We start from the raw sequence: 16,997 nt of genomic DNA, 5'->3' as shown, positions 1-16,997 counted from the left end.
TTTTGCATTGTTGTCGAACTGCAGCACAGCAAAAAATTTTTTTTTGGAACAGGTATGAATTTTACGGCCGGGCCGTAATACTCAATCAAATAAATAAATAAATATACAAGGTATGAATTTAATCTACTTCACTACTTGCAGCCATACAGCACTGAAGCACTGAAGGATTGTACCATTGATACATGTTTCATTGTCAATATAAAACTTACTCGTCATTGCTGTCGGATGAAAGATTGTGCAGATGATAGTTATTGTTACTCCGACTACTGCCGCTTCCATTGATGGGTCTATTTTTCATAGAAACATCGTTGGTGATCGGTCCATTTCCCTTGCCCGCTGATATGTTGCTCGTCAAAACGTCAGCCGGTGCCATTTTGTCCAGCTTCTTCTTCGATTTATGCTTCTTCGTTTTCGTCACTGGCACAACGGGATCAGCTGGTGCGGGTGTAGATCGATCGTGACCAGAATTGGAATCCGCAGACTCTCCTGACGATGCTACACCGTCCTCCTCAGCAGACGAACCCGACGAAGAGGAGCTACTCTCGGTGGAAAGCACTGTTTCGCTGCTGAGAATCTTTGACGAGCGCGGTTTACGGGAGTTTGCTTTTTTCGACAGAACGATTCCATCAACTGACGGAATGCTAATCGGAGGGCTCATAATACCCGCAGCTCCAGTATCACCGTGAGCGTATGGTAGCGAATTTATAGCCGACGAGGCGCTACCTTTTTTGGTAGGTGTTGACCCATGGGAGGACGTTTTGCTTGACCGGTGTCCACCTCCACTCGTTATAGAGTCTGCATCTGAATAACGAGCACTGGATGCGGCACTTGTAGTACCACCACCTCCACCACCACCACTACCATGAGTATTGCCACTGTGTCCTTTACGCACGCGACCGCGCGGTTTCAGATGCGTCTTTTCTTTCTCAAAGGACTGTGATCGACTTCTTCGCGCTGCACCGTATCGTTCGTCTTCGCTACTGCTTGTTGAACTATCGCGAGTTTCACGCTCATTGCCGGTTCCAGCAATAAGCTTCCGTTTCCACTTCTTCTTTTTGACAGCGTTAGCTGTCGCTGATGCTAACACTACACCATTTCCCGCCGCCACCGGTTCCCCATCCGGTTGATGGGACATATGGGTGTTAACGTGGTGGAGATTTACACGGTGCTGTTGCTCAAGGTCGCCACCGACCATTGAGGGTATCTCTGCATCGTCCGAATCGGAATCCGACATGCTCGAGATGGGTTTGATCAGGCTAAACTCTTTGGCTTCCTGTAGGGCACATATCACATCTACCTGTTCGACACTGTCGTTAAACAGGTGTTGCTGTTGGCGATGGTGGAGGCTATAGTTACCGACGTGATGTTGCAGCTCCGGACTTTTCGCAGGACTAGACAACGATAACCGATCGGCACCGTCATCCTTTTGCTCACTCTTGATTCCGGGTGGCGAGGCACTGTTTTCGCTGGGATACGGTTCCTGCTTTACGTACGATGACGATGAGGATCCTGCATTGACACCGGAGGACAAAGATACACCCTGACCTGCAGGCAGCTCGCTATTGCTCGCGTTACTGCTCGCGTTTGATAGGTGGTCATCGTCCAACGGCGCCAAAGGTTCGTTTTTTACAGGTGCAACCGTCGCAGAGCGTCCGTCCGCAATAGGGGATGCGATGAATCCTTGTACGACTTCACTTAAACCGCTTAATCTCTGCTGTCGCAATGGAGATGATACGGAATTTTCTTCATGTGTGTGGTGTAAGTTTTGGTGATGGTGTTGATGATGGTGATGGGCACTAGTGCGATCCCCAACAGCACCACCACCGACATGGGGAGCACTTTCGTTTGTTGGCACTTGTTGACTATTGCTGGTAGGCTGCTTTAGGAAATTCAGCAGTGACCAATCGCTTGGCCTCCGCACGGGACTGCTATTGCCATTTCCATTTCCTGTTCCAGCCGCTCCAGTCGCTCCTTCTCCTGCTGCTCCGCTGACACCATTTCCATTCATTCCTCCAGCCATTGGACCGCCAGCCACGGGAACGGTTCCTCCCAATTTATTGCCAATGTTAGAGTCCTCGCTCGATGATTCGTCTGCGCTTTCATTCGATGAGGTATCACTAGAATTGCGTTTCTTCGACTCTCCGTCTGCACCGTCGTCACTATCCGAGCCATTGTTTGGATTATCGTCCTCAATATTTGAGCTATAAAAGATTTTAACAAAATCATTATGAAATAACTATCTTTACCTAAACATATATAATATATTGTAGAAATTGGTGAGAACACTTACCTAAGTGGACGCATCGCCAATCCAGAAACTGTACCAAAGCCCAATGATCAATGAAACAGCAAATACGTGGCGTTGTTCGTCATGTTGGTAAGGAAGAGTCACAACAAGACAGGCGCACCAATCAATCCATCATCGGGTCAGCAGCAGACAGTTGCAAAGATGGCCAGGATAATCCAGTGTCGTGACACACATTGACACCATTGTCGGTATGGCGCAATGGTAAGATTCGTCGGAAGACACACGAATCAAGCACAGCGGGTAGGGAAGGATAGGATAGTAAGAAACAGAAATATCGATTAAAAATTTGTAATCAATAATTCAACGATTAAGGACGGACAACACTACGATAGAGCTTGACAAAGCTCCCCGACGAAACTAGCTCGCTACTAAATGGGCGTTTGTATGGCATCGGTAAAGAATCGTTAGGACAGTAGCCAGTAGAAATATTTCTGCTGGTTCCAACCGGTCCATGAATAGTTTGTACAGTTAACCACATGGTAATGAGAGGCAGCAGCAACAATGTTGCCTCAGTCCGTTTACGAGACTTTGAGTATTTGAGTTATTTAAATGTGAATTTACAAAAAAATATATTTATGTTTTCCTATTTGCTTTGAACAGCCTTTGCACAGATTTGTTAATTTCTTTAATATGATCTTCAACAAATCACTATTTTTCTGCAGATTAATGTGAAATTCCAAACTCAATCATTACTGCATCAACGCATATCTAACTTTCCCGATGAATGCAACCTATTCGAATTAAAAGAAGGGGGAAAACAACAACACAAAAGCACATTTACTGCTCCCTCTAGAGAACAGTATAACAAGCGCTAACGCACCCAACCAACCATAAACTCAATTACTACGCGATAACTACCCGGCACGTGGGTCAGACTCATCTTTCGCCATGCAACACAAACGCCTAGCTGCCAGGCTAGTATGTCCGTCGTTCCCCGCGGCAAAAGCAAAGGTGAAACATTCGCACACCGTTATACTTACGGGACGATTTCGTGGTACCACCCGCACCTCCAGCCAAAGATTTCAGCGGCCCCAACATTGAAGGCAGGGTGGCGTAAACGTGCCTCGGGTTTGCGCTCGGGTTGTTGAAGTTAAACTTCGATTCCAACTCCTTGCGCGGTGTGGCCCCGATTTCCGTCAGCGGCGTCATGACGTTGATCTTCATCTCGTTCAATATCTTCTCCACGTTGCTGCCCTGTTTGAGCGGAGTTGAAATATCACTTGAGTTCTGTTTTTCGTGTCATGGCAATGGCATTGTGTCGCGTGTTTGTGAGTACGTGTATTGGTGTGTTTTGTGTCGTATGTATGAAGATGTATGGCACCAGTATGAATCGCGAAGATAAATAATTAAGCAGGCGAACGATCAAAATTGACGATATTATCGTGAAAAGAAGGCAAGAAGAAATAAAAAAAAACGCAAAAACTGATTAGCATTTTTTTTAAATATAGAACACTCTTTAGCGTCCTGGGAGAATGAAAGTGTGCAAAAAAAAAAAACAAATTACAACATGCTTGGTAGTTACATAGAGATGCTACGAAATATGAGTTGATCAACACTATCTATTCTACAATTCGATGCACTAGACATTTTGTTTAAATACAGGAAACTGATAAACAACACAATGAACAGTGTTGCAATACTAAGGAAACTTAAAAACAACACACAGTAAATAAACACAATAAACAGAGTAAAAGATTGAACAACAAACAAAAAATAAGTAAAGATCTCAATATAACTATGTACGTTACATATACATCCATGTTCAAAACATAAAGAATTATATCTTTTAACTACAGTAAATTTAATTACTAAGTGGTAACTAACGTTCAGCCATGTATACAACAAACTTGCTGTGGTGCGTGCGTGCAAATGGATTCGTGTAGGTGAACATAAAAGACATAAAAAAGGAAAACTAACTACTCTAGGCATTTTTGAGTTTGCAACCTGGGACAGTCGACCGTTGGGCATTTGCGAGGGTAACTTATCACTGCCAAAGGATGGACCACCGGTTCCACCGCTGCTGCTACCGATACTTCCTCCCGCTGCTGACGAGGTTCGGCCGTTCATCAGTGAAGGTGGAACGGATGAAGGCGGTCCTTTCGATGAGAAGTTGTGCACCTGCAATAAAAGATACAATTCATTATTAGCATTTATTTTAAAGCAGTCCAATAATTTGAAGAAAAAAAATAATGAAAGAGAAGGAGTAAGAGAAAGATGATTACTTGACTCTCAATTTCGATTGCAGGTATGATTGTATTGATGTACTTGTACTTGTCATTCATATAATGATAATTTATTATACAATAATATTACATTCCAACATTATGTATTTAAATAGTTTTTAATTGAAATTGATAAACAATACGAATATTTCCTGTTTTTTTTAAGATAAGTAAAAAATAAATCTCTGCATATGCAAACTTTTACAAATTGAAGCGTTCTTTTACAATAGAATGAAAATATGGACTTACCTCGTGTTTGTTAAACGACCCCGCTGAGGATGAAGAAGAGGACGAATAATGGCCCGGTAGATTGTTCCATCCTGCGCTCGATCCCGATGGCCGTCCATTGTAAACGGAGCGATTGTCGGCCGGTTTGACGAAGTTTACATTACTATTGCTAATGGTACTACTACTGCTATTGCTATTGGTTTTTGGTGGAAGCGACCGATGGTGGCTGCCGGCGACCAGGCTGGGCATCGCGCTCGACGAACGCAATGGCGTTGAAGGGGTTGGAGCAATTCCGATAACATGATGCGATGTGGACGGTTCCAGGATGTGTTTCTTAACTACCTCGAAGTTACCAAGTCGCTTCGCGATGTGCATGTCCATATCGGATGGACTTTGCTGCAAAAATGAACGATAATAGAAGAAAATGTTATTAATTTGTTTATCCTGCATTCATTCGTACAAGAAGCAGTTGTAGGAAAGATGTTACATTAATTGCTTCATTAGATTATGCTGTTGTTTCTTGAAATATTTGAATTGCAAAATACATTAAAAGGAGAGAATAACAATTAATGTGATAGTTATAACACTGGAATAAATAAAAATAAATCCACATTACATTAATTCTGCGTAATGATACCAACATGCAAACGCGTATAACTGTTCATAAAATGACAAGTATTCATTGTCACCACGAAAAACAATATTACTACAGATTTCAGTCCAAAGTAAAAGCAACGATTATGTATCCAATTCGTACTACTCATTCATCATTAAAATCATTCTGTTGCTTTCCATTTCATTCTGCAACCTTGTCTTCCTGAATAATCAATGGTAAATATGCATCTTTTCAATCCACTCGACCCCCGCCAGCGAAATGTTTTGTGCCCGTTTTTCCATTCATTATCCTTCATCGAACACTCCCCCATAACAAATGAACGGAAACGTCAAGGATGCAACAACAAACATGGTTGTTGTGAATAATCAATGCAGCGAGAAATCAATTCAATTTTTTATGATTACGCGCTCGCTTCATTTCATTAAACGATTATCGGGTTTAACTTGTCCCGTTCCCCTCCGTCCACCCTTGCTACCCCGACCGACACGGGCCACGGGTTTTAAGGCACATCATCTCGATTTCATGCTTTCGGCGAGATTGCCTCGTCACAGATATTTCCGCAAGTCGGATGATTGAATTTTCTGTTGCGATACTGCGTTTGTCAATTGTACTGGAAACGGTATAAGGGCACAACGGAAAACTACACTTGTCTCTTATCAGTGCTTTATCAATACTTGCCCACACTCACACTTTCACCTTTACTCTAGGTCTAGGAACAGAGGCATGGCTGCGGGTTACACATAGATGAAATAATACTTCCCTGAAAACGATCAACGGCAAATGGTCTAAAACAATATAAGAAAGATCGCTCAATTCCATCCAGCGTGAAAGGCAATTTACTGAACTTTTCAATTACAGCTAGATTAATTCATTTGAGTTTGCATACAAGTGCAATCTGTCACTTGTTCATGCAACATTTAAAGGGCAAAATAATTATACAATCATTTATGATCGAGAGTCTCACCGTGTAACTCACGCGGTGTTCTCGGCAGAAATACAACTATTTTACAAAGAATCTAAGTGTATTCAAATACATACGGAGCTTAATTAATTGATGAATGCCAAATCGAACTACTAATACTCACTACAACAATTAGTTTCGGAGTAAAAAATAGAAATGCATTATTTATTTATTGCTTCAATGATGTATGGCATACATTGTATGCAATCCTTTCGTTTCGACACACCAATATTTTCAAGTCAGTACGCATCTGTTCCTAATCTTTAATGTGCCGAATGTGTAAACATGTGATGCGAACTTCCCAGCGACGATACCATCACCATCAAGTGCAATCGGAAACACGGAAATTCACATGCAAAACACGACATCGCACTTAAAGGGAGCGCGTTTGCGTTGCAATTTTCGCTTCGAGCAAATGCCTGATTTACGGCAGATGCATCGTTCTTAGGAACATTCTTCCCCCGTTGACTATACGTAGTCTCATCGGAATCTACACAATAATGCAATCACTGTACAACTACCTACGCTTGGCAGAAGGTGCAAAGTGGCGTCCGCAAAGCTTTTGCCATAATCCGTATATTTTACCGTTTTGGCGTACTATTCTTGTCATTGAGAAGTTTCCGTTCAAAGGGATGTTCTACCAACGTGTTGACAAACGCATACGCGTGAATGCGTACAGGGAAATTGCAGACAATTTACCGTGTGTATGAAGTTTGGTTAGGTAAATGTTTCAATAGACACTAGGTAAATTTAAGTAAATATATATATATGTTTTATAATTAATATTTGCTCGGCTAATTATAATGAAAATGCTGAGCTCTTAACAGATCTACAAGTGTGTAAAATATTGCAGTGTTAAATATTATGGTCGCATAAATTGATTGAGTATTCAAATACCATCTTCATTACAACATCGCGCATCTCGTTGGCTATTTGGTTATGTTTGAATAGTGCAAAAAGATTCCTAAACATGTCAGGATATGTTAAAACACGCACATGTTGCAAAAAACACACTATGCTATGTACTTTGAAGGCAAATCTCTCAATACGTACGTCAATGAAACATGAAATACTCCTTAAGAAAATGAACAGTTTTATCGGTTCAGCAAATTCCAATATAAAGCAGCGTGCACATTTTGCTTCAAACGCAAGAAAATAAAAACTTCTACACATCGATATCAAAATGTCTGCTAAATAACACCGTCATTGGTGCATTACATTTCACGCTAAACAGTAACGAGTGGAAAGATAAATCTCTCCCCGATCAACCATGCAGGGCGAATAGACAAAAAAACGAGACACGATCAAATTCGAACTCGTACTGCTTCCTCCAGCGCACCACACATTCTCATACGACAACTTGTGATTTATGTTAAAATCAATTTTCCGACCATCTGGGGAGATGATGTTGGCCGCTAGTAAGGCATTCGCGCTCACTGTATCAACGAAACATGAATGCAAGATTACAATTGCAAACCCTCAGTGGAACAACATTCACACCCGGTCCATGAAACATAAATGTTGCCCTAGACCGAAGCAGTGTCGTCCAATAGCGCGTTTGGTTGGAACGTGCTTCTTTCGGCATCGATACAATGCCATTTCACGATCACCCATCAGCGTCGCCACACACATAAGGGATCCGACAAAATATTTGATTCGCGTAAACTATACCGTGACTTTGCTAATATCGGTGACTGGCACACAAGTAAGCCTGTTTGTGTATGCTGGGCAAACGAAGGACTACCCAACCCATCGGACTAGTAGAGTGAACGAAATCCACACTAATACAAACGTTTGGAAATAACATGACACATAAAATGTAAAATTTAAAACAATAATTACGACTTTCAAAGGGCTCCACTTTATTATCGTTAACTAAAAAAGGAACATCTAGAACCAAAACATTTACTTGCAAGTTATATGTGTTTTTCACTATATTCAGACATTATTTGCTTTGCGTTATTTATGTTAACATTTTTATTACAAATATATGAACATCGAAGCGTACTCACGTCACAGTATTTTAATTAATTGTTATCATCGTTATCGTTATCAAATCAATCATAATTACATTTTATTAGCTCGCGAATAAAATATTTAAATCTTAGAGAAAAAACTTACTAATGTACCTAACCTTTAAAAAAAACCTAAACCTAATGTGTACAGCACGATGAACCTTTTCTAGAAAGACTTGAATATAAAATTCAAATAAAATGTTGAGTAAAGTGTAATTTGAATGTTGTTAAATCAATTGAATAACACAGCATACAGTGGAACAAACTGATAAAAAAAGATCCAATAGCATTGAGAATATCCAGAATTATAAACCAAAAATGTCCTGAAAAATGTAAAACATAGCCTTTTTCCAGTCAAACTTCTTGACAAACAGATTTTATGCACAAAAACCTACGCAATAATCGAGCTTTCTTTTCTGTTAGTAAATACAGTGCCACAGTAGCTCTCAATAGTGACGCATTTGTAACGTTTGCACTCCGCGACGGAAAAATGCGTAGATGAGGGTGTTTCAATTCATTCAATTTGTAAACAAAATAATCAACAACACAGATTGAACAGCAGCATGGATGGATAGCAAACAAGAACAACACGACATGTTGCCCACACAATAGCAATGATGCCAAATACTATTACCACTGCTCCACCTCTACAACTCATGGTTTGTAACAAGAATGATTCTGTAATTTTATATTTCTTCAATCTGTATGACGCATGGAAAAGAGAATGAATTATTGCAATAGAAAACGATACATTATTGCCTTCACATTACTCGTTATCGTGATTTAACATTCTGGGAAACGGAAGAACTGTAACATGCCACTCGCACTATGTCAATTGAAAGTAACGCATACTACAAATATAAGTCAAGTCAGCCGAATAATGACAATCCACAAATTCATCAGCATATCGGGTGCTTCAAAATAGTAACTTCAAAGAGCTTCTGTATAAAAGTGACATTAAAAAAGAGTCAATGTATACACACATGGTTGACATACGTAAAATCAATAAAAAAATAGAATGGTAAACATTCAATTACATTTAACTATCTGAATGTTCATGCTCACTCACTGCATCCACCATCCCCCATGTGACCAGAAAAAAACGATAAAGTAAAATAGAACCAGCATAAACTCGCAATCCTGGGTGTGGGAGATTTCGGTAGAATGTGATAAAAGCACACGAAACAGACATAAAAATCAAATGATCTGCTTCACGTATGAAATGCAGTCCGTTTGTGTACCATCCGTTGAACCAATCAAGTTGAAAATTGATTGCTATAAACCATGGATGGGAGTTAAACAAGCAGCATTTCGTACCGCCAGTCTCGACCGCAGCATACATTTTACCACCAGCTTTACATTAAATTAATTTCAACGCGTTGTTATTGTTTCATATTTGATTTTCTTGCGATATTTTAGAGCAAGGGAAGTTTAATATGAATAATTAAATGTAATTATATGAATAAATTTATTTTTATTAATAAATGCTCATATATTTACTAACTATTTGTGTGCTAGTGTTTTTTCATGCCCGATTTTTATTGGGTATTGTTTGTGAATGTATGAAGTAAAATTATACATCTCTAAATTATAATTCTTACAATACATGTATTTTTACGATAATTTTATCCATTTATTTATCCTCCAGAACATGTTCCGACATGATACTTATCTCCCTGTTGCAATTATATTTGAAAAACTCAGCTATATATTGCACACAGTTCATCAATAAAAAAGGGTCCAAATTTGTGTAAGTGTTCAGTTGTTCAACGTTAACATCTGGCACTGAAGATCGAAGCCAGAACACGTTCTACCAAAATACAGCTGCTGGTTTACATTGTCCGACTTATTTTTGCACTTTGTAGAGGCTACTAAACTAGGATAAGACAGCTTAAAAAGAGGAGTTGAATATCTTAACAACGACATTTCATCCAACATTCACACCGCTACCAAAAAAACACACACACATACACAAATGAAAATATTCTAGCTCGCACGTGAGGTGACGGTGATGTACGTGAGCGTTTTACGCTGTATATTAGTTCCTCTTTCTCACTCAGGAAATCAACCAAAATCCCAAGAGATCCTAACTTCTTAGCTACATGTTGAGAAAGCATCATGTGCGCGCGCTTCACGGAATCACCATCTCCGCCCGCTACATTGTCGAGGTGCAAAGAACAGGTTTCAAAAAAGTTCCCTTTTCACCTGTACCAACGGAAGAATAAGAATCAAAGAAAATGTAAGAGTGAAGTGAGGCGCCTTGCAACTAAAAGCGAAACCCTGCGCTCATGTCTAGCGTACGCGAGCGGAATTCCAAACGCGAACTAGACACGCGCAACCATGAAAAGATGCAACGCGAGCATATATCAATGTGTCATTGTGGCTTTCATTGAGCACTAGAGAGCACCAAGGACATTGCACTGTCCGTGTTTGATTTGGTAAGCAAAAACAGTAATCTCCACGTGATCTCACACCGCGCTCTCAGCACAGTATTCCTTCTTCCTTATCGACATAGGTTATCGCACCTGCTGGTACACTATCGCCAGGGGGAGGAGAGAGTAAGCCTTACAGCAGCTTCAGATCAACCACCTCAACTAGCTTACCGGTCCTGGATCTGCGAAAGTGTTTGGGCGAGTTGGTACGGATCACGTTTTCGGTGCAATCATGAACATCTAGAGATTCTTTTACCAGGAAACATAAAACGTCAAATGCTTGCTCACTTTGTAGCAAAGCAGCTGAACTTTGGAGTGCAAAGTGAAAAACAATCGTGCTTCTATCGAATCCTTGCGAGCTTGATTTTTACTTTTGTATGTGTAATTGTGTATGTAAGTCGATCTCTCTACAGCAGTTAACGTAACACATGTTTCATTCAATCAAACATAATTATTTCCTGCGCACTACCACAAGCTTTGCCTAACAAGGGTTTTCATGTCAATTGCGTCAAAGACAAATTTGGATCACACTTCAACTAATGATTTTGAAATGAAAATATGAGTGATCAATTACTATCCAACATGCATGCAGTCCTACGTATGGCGGCACGGTCCATTCGGGACTTTAACCTATGACGGGCATGTTATTAAGTCGTACGACTTGACGACTGTACCACGAGGCGTGCTTTTCTATGACTTATTCGCTCACCTACAGCTAAACAGACATTCCTAAACATGTGAAATACGATCCAAACAAGATGTGAACTCAAGTCGATCAAATATGTCCATTAAATGATTAAACGAAGGGAATGGTTTGACATTAAAAATTAAGTAAAACGTGATAACTCAGATGACACCAAGGTTAATCTGCAACGTCTAATGTTGTTAACATTCATGTACAACGATACTGCGACAGATAAAACAGACAGCATCACAAATTCAACCATAACGCAGTAAAATTACACACCAACACAATACACTTTGCTGCCAATTAATCATTCTTTTTGTCTCGCTTATGTTCTTCCTGTTCTGTTTTATTTATTACTATTTTTTGAATTGTTTCAAACATGACTTTTTTACTTCGTTTACTTATCTCTTCATTTGCGGTAATGCAATAAATCTGCACCTGTCGTGAGTGGCATTGGCAGATGTTGCTTTAAATTATATCATCGTTTTACATCGCCAGCCTAACGGACAACAAAACGGTTTTTTGGTTTTTGTTTGTACATACCAACGGGCATTAAAACGATTTTTTTCTTTTTTTATGTTGTTTGGTAACAGTTGTGCCAGACCTGTTCCTGTATTTTTCAAAAACACCGCCTGGTGTGCGAAAGTTTTCTGAAGCTCAAGTGAGGGTATTTTATGTTTAATGCGTTAAATTAATTAAAATTAAAATTAAAATTAAAAGCAACAAAAGCCACCAAGAAACATCAAACATGAAATCAAACATGAAAATTAAATACGTTTAAATCAAATAAGTGATCGGTAAGCGCACTAAGCGTAAATCAAGTAATATCCATGTTGTTCGATATTGATGAACGATGTTATAATGGTTCAAGTGTTGAAATTGCAACCCATAGTAGACTCATAAGTTGCAAAAAGGTGAACTCAATGATTCGATTGAAAATGTACGCTCAAAAGGAGGAAGAAAGATCCATATTCCTAGCTGCAGTTATATCGCCAATTCAAACTTAATAGCCATACCACATGAACATAAAACCCACTCCAATTACGCCTCACTTACCGAAATAGAGTTCATTTTTACGTTTCAAGATCAACACACGCTTTGCTACTAAAAAGCACACTCGATTTACCTTCCATTCATGAACTGTCCATGATTAATTGAACGTATCCCTGAGTTATGTTGGACGATTTATCTTCCAAAACAAAATGAAAGCCAAATAATATTTCGGTATGCAGAGCAATTAAATCAATACTCTTAGCGAGGCATGTAGTGTAAATAGTACTAGTACTAGTAAATAGTAAATAGAACAGAAGAACAAACGTTTTGAGGGGAGCAATTAAAGTGGCCCAATAATGTTCAATTAACGTTGATATACACAAAACTGTCAGGAAATATTATATCGACGATCAAAAACACACAGCCTCCGTCGTCACGTGGACTAAACGTGTCAGCACGGTTCCTTCATTCGGTTTAATTCTTGCATCGTTATAGGTTTCCACCCACGGTTTATTACCGTTTAGCAAAATGCTTTATTTTGCATTAAAATTTAACGCTCGTCTGGGACATTATTGCCGTAGCGCACAGAGCACGAACCAATCCTGCCAGCAGGGCCACGTGAGGCATCCGATTGGGGCAATCGGAGTAAGAATTTGAACGCTCTCCCACCATTGGAGACTCGGTCGTTCACCAATACAACGCAACTGCTGGCTTGATCATTAGCTGCCAGAGTATCGCGGCCCAATCAAACACAGAGCGCCATCGAAAGTGACGCAAGCAAAACGTCAAAAGCAAAGCTCAAGTGAACGAACACACCAGCAGCGCGCAGCACACAGCAGACACCTATGTATACAGCTCAAGCTGTAGAGAGGCCTTCGTCTTGGAGAGAACTGTAATACACAGAGTGACGGCGGAACAGCTGAATCCGTTGTTGTGTGAGTGAGCTGTGTTCTTTGTCGCCATTATCGTCAAGCAATACCAATAAGCAACACCCGTGGAATGTTTTTTTCTCTTTTCTTTCACAGCAACATGTTTATCGAAACAATAACGAAAAACCTGTGCATCACAGAGTCGAAGAAAGTAAGAGTTGCGAAGATACGAATTGCCAGTTTTCTTCGCGGCCCCACACTTAAACAAACAACAAACTCAATTCCTTATGCTTTTCATTGGAGACACGCTGGTAGCTTAACACCAACGGTCACAGCACGGAATAACCACCAAACGTATGCTAATTTAATTCGCATAATCGTACAACAGCGTTGCTAACAGGTCAACCAACAACGACATGCTTCCGGTAGGCAAAAGTGTTCGATTAGACGCTAGAGGCTATCGGTAACTACATCACTGACTGGTCACCTTGTAAGAAGAAATATCAACCGAGCACGCAACACACACACACGATGTTTTTAGTTCACAAAAAAGCTACCATCGACAATTGCCCACGTTTCCGCTGTTTTCCAATAGTTCCGGTTCAACACCCTTGCCACGTGATGTTTGGGAAGGAATTGCTTCCCAACCCCTGCCGGAGAATGTGCGCATAGGAAAAGGGGGAGACCGACGACCGGAGTTGAATGCGTGTATAAATAAATTTGCAATCGATTACAGTTTCATCCGAAGCGGTGCGCTATTTATATGCAGCGACGACGTTTACTACACTATCCGTCGCGTTTGCTCTTACGTAGTAGAGTAGTGCATCGACGTTTTCGGAGAAGTAATTTGATGCACTATTATAATCATCAAGCACGGACGCTAACGAGAGCTTACATTATGGATGGATATATTCTGAGCGCACATTGATAGACCGCGACAAGATGTGGGGTGTTTATGGGTTTAATTAGTTCTTCTTCTGCACAGCAACCCCAGTTGGTCAATATTCCTAGCAAATCTGAATAGACTGACCATCGATGACTAATTATCTTATCCAACGCAGGAAAGTCAATTCTTTGTCTTGGCCGGAATGGTCCGGAATTAAAATCCATACCCAACCGACAATGTAGCAATTGACGCTTCTGTTCAGTAGACCACCAGAACACTTAATTTATCGAACCACGAACTTAACATATATCAAAGGTTAGACGCTGCTTTGCTAACTGTTATACGACAAACGACAACGACAACTATACCATTAAAAACAGTAAATTAGCGATGCTAACTGTGCAAGTAATACAATTATTAAATTACATTACTTTAAAAAATCTATCTGACATATTAAGGGCAAAGGGATATCTATTTATATATACTATATCTCTTTAGCAGCTCGGAACACAACAAAAAAATTGAGGGCAACAAGTAAGCGGTCTCTTTTTTTGTACTGATTTGTACACAGATAACAGCACAGTTTGCTATCCAACAATAGGCTATTTAATCAATGTTCTTCAAATTGTACCGTAAATTCAAACGATAATAGAGCATTTCCATTCCCACAAACAAATTACTTGTATAACACCACATAGCAAATACGGCGAACATTTATTGTAGTAATATTGTGTACAAAAAATCTGCACGGAAACTCTCCTACAGCTGATCCTTTCTATTATTATCAAACTTATTAAACAGTCTTCTAGCATATTAAACAGTCCTTTAAGCCAACTAACGCAATCGTCAATAATAGCAACAATTGAGACGCTGAGGAAGCGGAATCCCACTAATATCAAGATGCTTCTTTTTTCTTGAACGATCCTTGCGGTAGAAAGGAAAATGGAAAAATGTTCTTGGTATGTGCCATTTTTTCTCTGTTATAATTTTTGGTCAAATCTGTTGGTCTCGCAGCTTTCTTGAAAGCTCACGGAGCATCAAACTTCAAGAAATATGTGAGAATGGGACGAGGCCGCTTATTTGGTAGGATTTGTGCATTTGCCAAGCAATGAAATGACGTGAAAAACTCGAAACTACCTCTCATTCCAGTCATGCGGATGGATGTGCATGCACACAACTGAACAACTGCCTTCAGTTTAGCACGTGATTATTATTTAGTTGGACTACGCTTTTGCTCAACAGTAGCATCCAGCTAGCTATGTGACACACATTTCAAGTTTAGGAAAGTAATATAATAAATTACCACACCACGCTCAGTCAGAAAACAGGGCACAGGGCATTTTCATGCGGAGACTTTCGCTTATGCGCAGACCAAGCTAATAATTAGAAAGCCAGATAATTCAAATGTTATCATCACATAAAACATATCCACTAAACGTGTTATTTTCCCAACCTATCCAAATCATTCCATAGAACATTTATCTGCTTAAATCATCACTGATGTTTTTTTTTCATACTCTTTTTTGCAAACGCAGATTAGTTACATACTCAGTTTTTACTGAAGTGTAACAAGTATAGAATTTTAATTTATTACACGCTTTGCGCGATTCATCAACCATTCCACAGGATTTTGTTAGTCCTGGTAACATACTGCACATGCCCTTCTACTTACACATTACCAGCGAAAGATGCCCTCCCGCTTTCATTTCGCGATACAGTACAACAAAAGGGAAAAAAGTGTCCTAGCGGAAAATGTACATTGCCGCGCACTTTCGGGTGAACCCTTTTATCATGCTATGTGTTGTGGTTACAGGTTTACAGGACGCAAAAACGCCCTTTTTTGTCACTGCCATTCACTTCCCTCCCCATCGGACGGAAGAATCATCCAAGCAGGCGGTTAAATGTACTGCCCCGCGCGCCTTCGGAAGAGTTCATGCTTTGTCACGTACACCTTTGCATCCTTTGCTCTACTACTACTTTCCTGCACCACCACTACCGTTTACAGTGCTGTGCTCTCTTTGTGGGCTTCAGCCGAAGGACACACCAACACAATTTCCCTTATCTTTGCACCAACCGGTGCACGTTGTATGTGCGCGCGCGAGTGTGCCGGCACGTGAGCGAAATGGAAAATTGAATTTCAATTTTCCTTCCCTTGCTTCCCTTGCTCCGCGCCAAAGTTTCAGCGTTTTTTACCAACGACTCTCCGCGTTGGTTGAGGTTATGGCGCCGAGGGCAATATAAACGAAGTTGTACGTTCGTTTGCGCTATCAAGAGAGTTTCCGATCAACGTTGGTTGCCTAGTTCTAGGACATTCATCCTGGTTACAAGAATTTCTTAGTACATTAGATATACTAAGATACATTAGATATCTAATACATTAGATATTGCACTTCAACTGTTGAGCTCTTAATACTTAAACGCTTAAACTGGTTTGGTTTTATTTTTAAACAGCAACTAAACAAATATGTAATTTTACTTCATCTCTAATAATCACATTTAGAGATATTTTAATCCATTAAAACGTTCACTTTCCAAAATACCCACTACTACACTACAGCATAACTACAAAACCTGATAAACAACAGATATTCTTCAACAGATATTCCTATTTAAAACTAAGCTCATTCGTAAGCTGGTGAAGCGCTTGTATGAATATTGCATCGTCTGTACGAGACATAACCGTGTGTTCCTATCTCTGCCTCTTCATTCCTACATCGCAATCTGTGTTACTCCGTAAAATGCATACGCAAGTATTTTCACCTTCCTTCATTCCCAGCAT

General features: G+C 40.1%; 1 protein-coding gene across 26 annotated transcripts in view; it reads right to left on the bottom strand.

The window, feature by feature from the left end:
• Positions 1–16,997, bottom strand: part of LOC3292098 (AF4/FMR2 family member lilli) — a 70,540-nt gene that overhangs the window by 8,087 nt on the left and 45,456 nt on the right. For 14 of the 26 annotated variants that reach the window (XM_061660155.1, XM_061660181.1, XM_061660164.1 and 11 more), the window contains 5 exons: positions 4,780–5,154; positions 4,226–4,426; positions 3,289–3,535; positions 2,291–2,318; positions 210–2,201 (listed from right to left, as the gene is read on the bottom strand). In XM_061660155.1, coding sequence (XP_061516139.1) covers positions 210–2,201; positions 2,291–2,318; positions 3,289–3,535; positions 4,226–4,426; positions 4,780–5,154 — 2,843 coding nt within the window. The remainder of the gene's footprint in view (positions 1–209; positions 2,202–2,290; positions 2,319–3,288; positions 3,536–4,225; positions 4,427–4,779; positions 5,155–16,997) is intronic. The other 12 variants (XM_061660171.1, XM_061660182.1, XM_061660174.1 and 9 more) reach the window with 3 other exon arrangements.

This window comes from Anopheles gambiae, chromosome 3 (genome assembly GCF_943734735.2).
Source record: "Anopheles gambiae chromosome 3, idAnoGambNW_F1_1, whole genome shotgun sequence".
Taxonomy (NCBI): Eukaryota; Metazoa; Arthropoda; class Insecta; order Diptera; family Culicidae; genus Anopheles; species Anopheles gambiae.
This window is presented reverse-complemented; position numbering and strand designations above follow the sequence as displayed.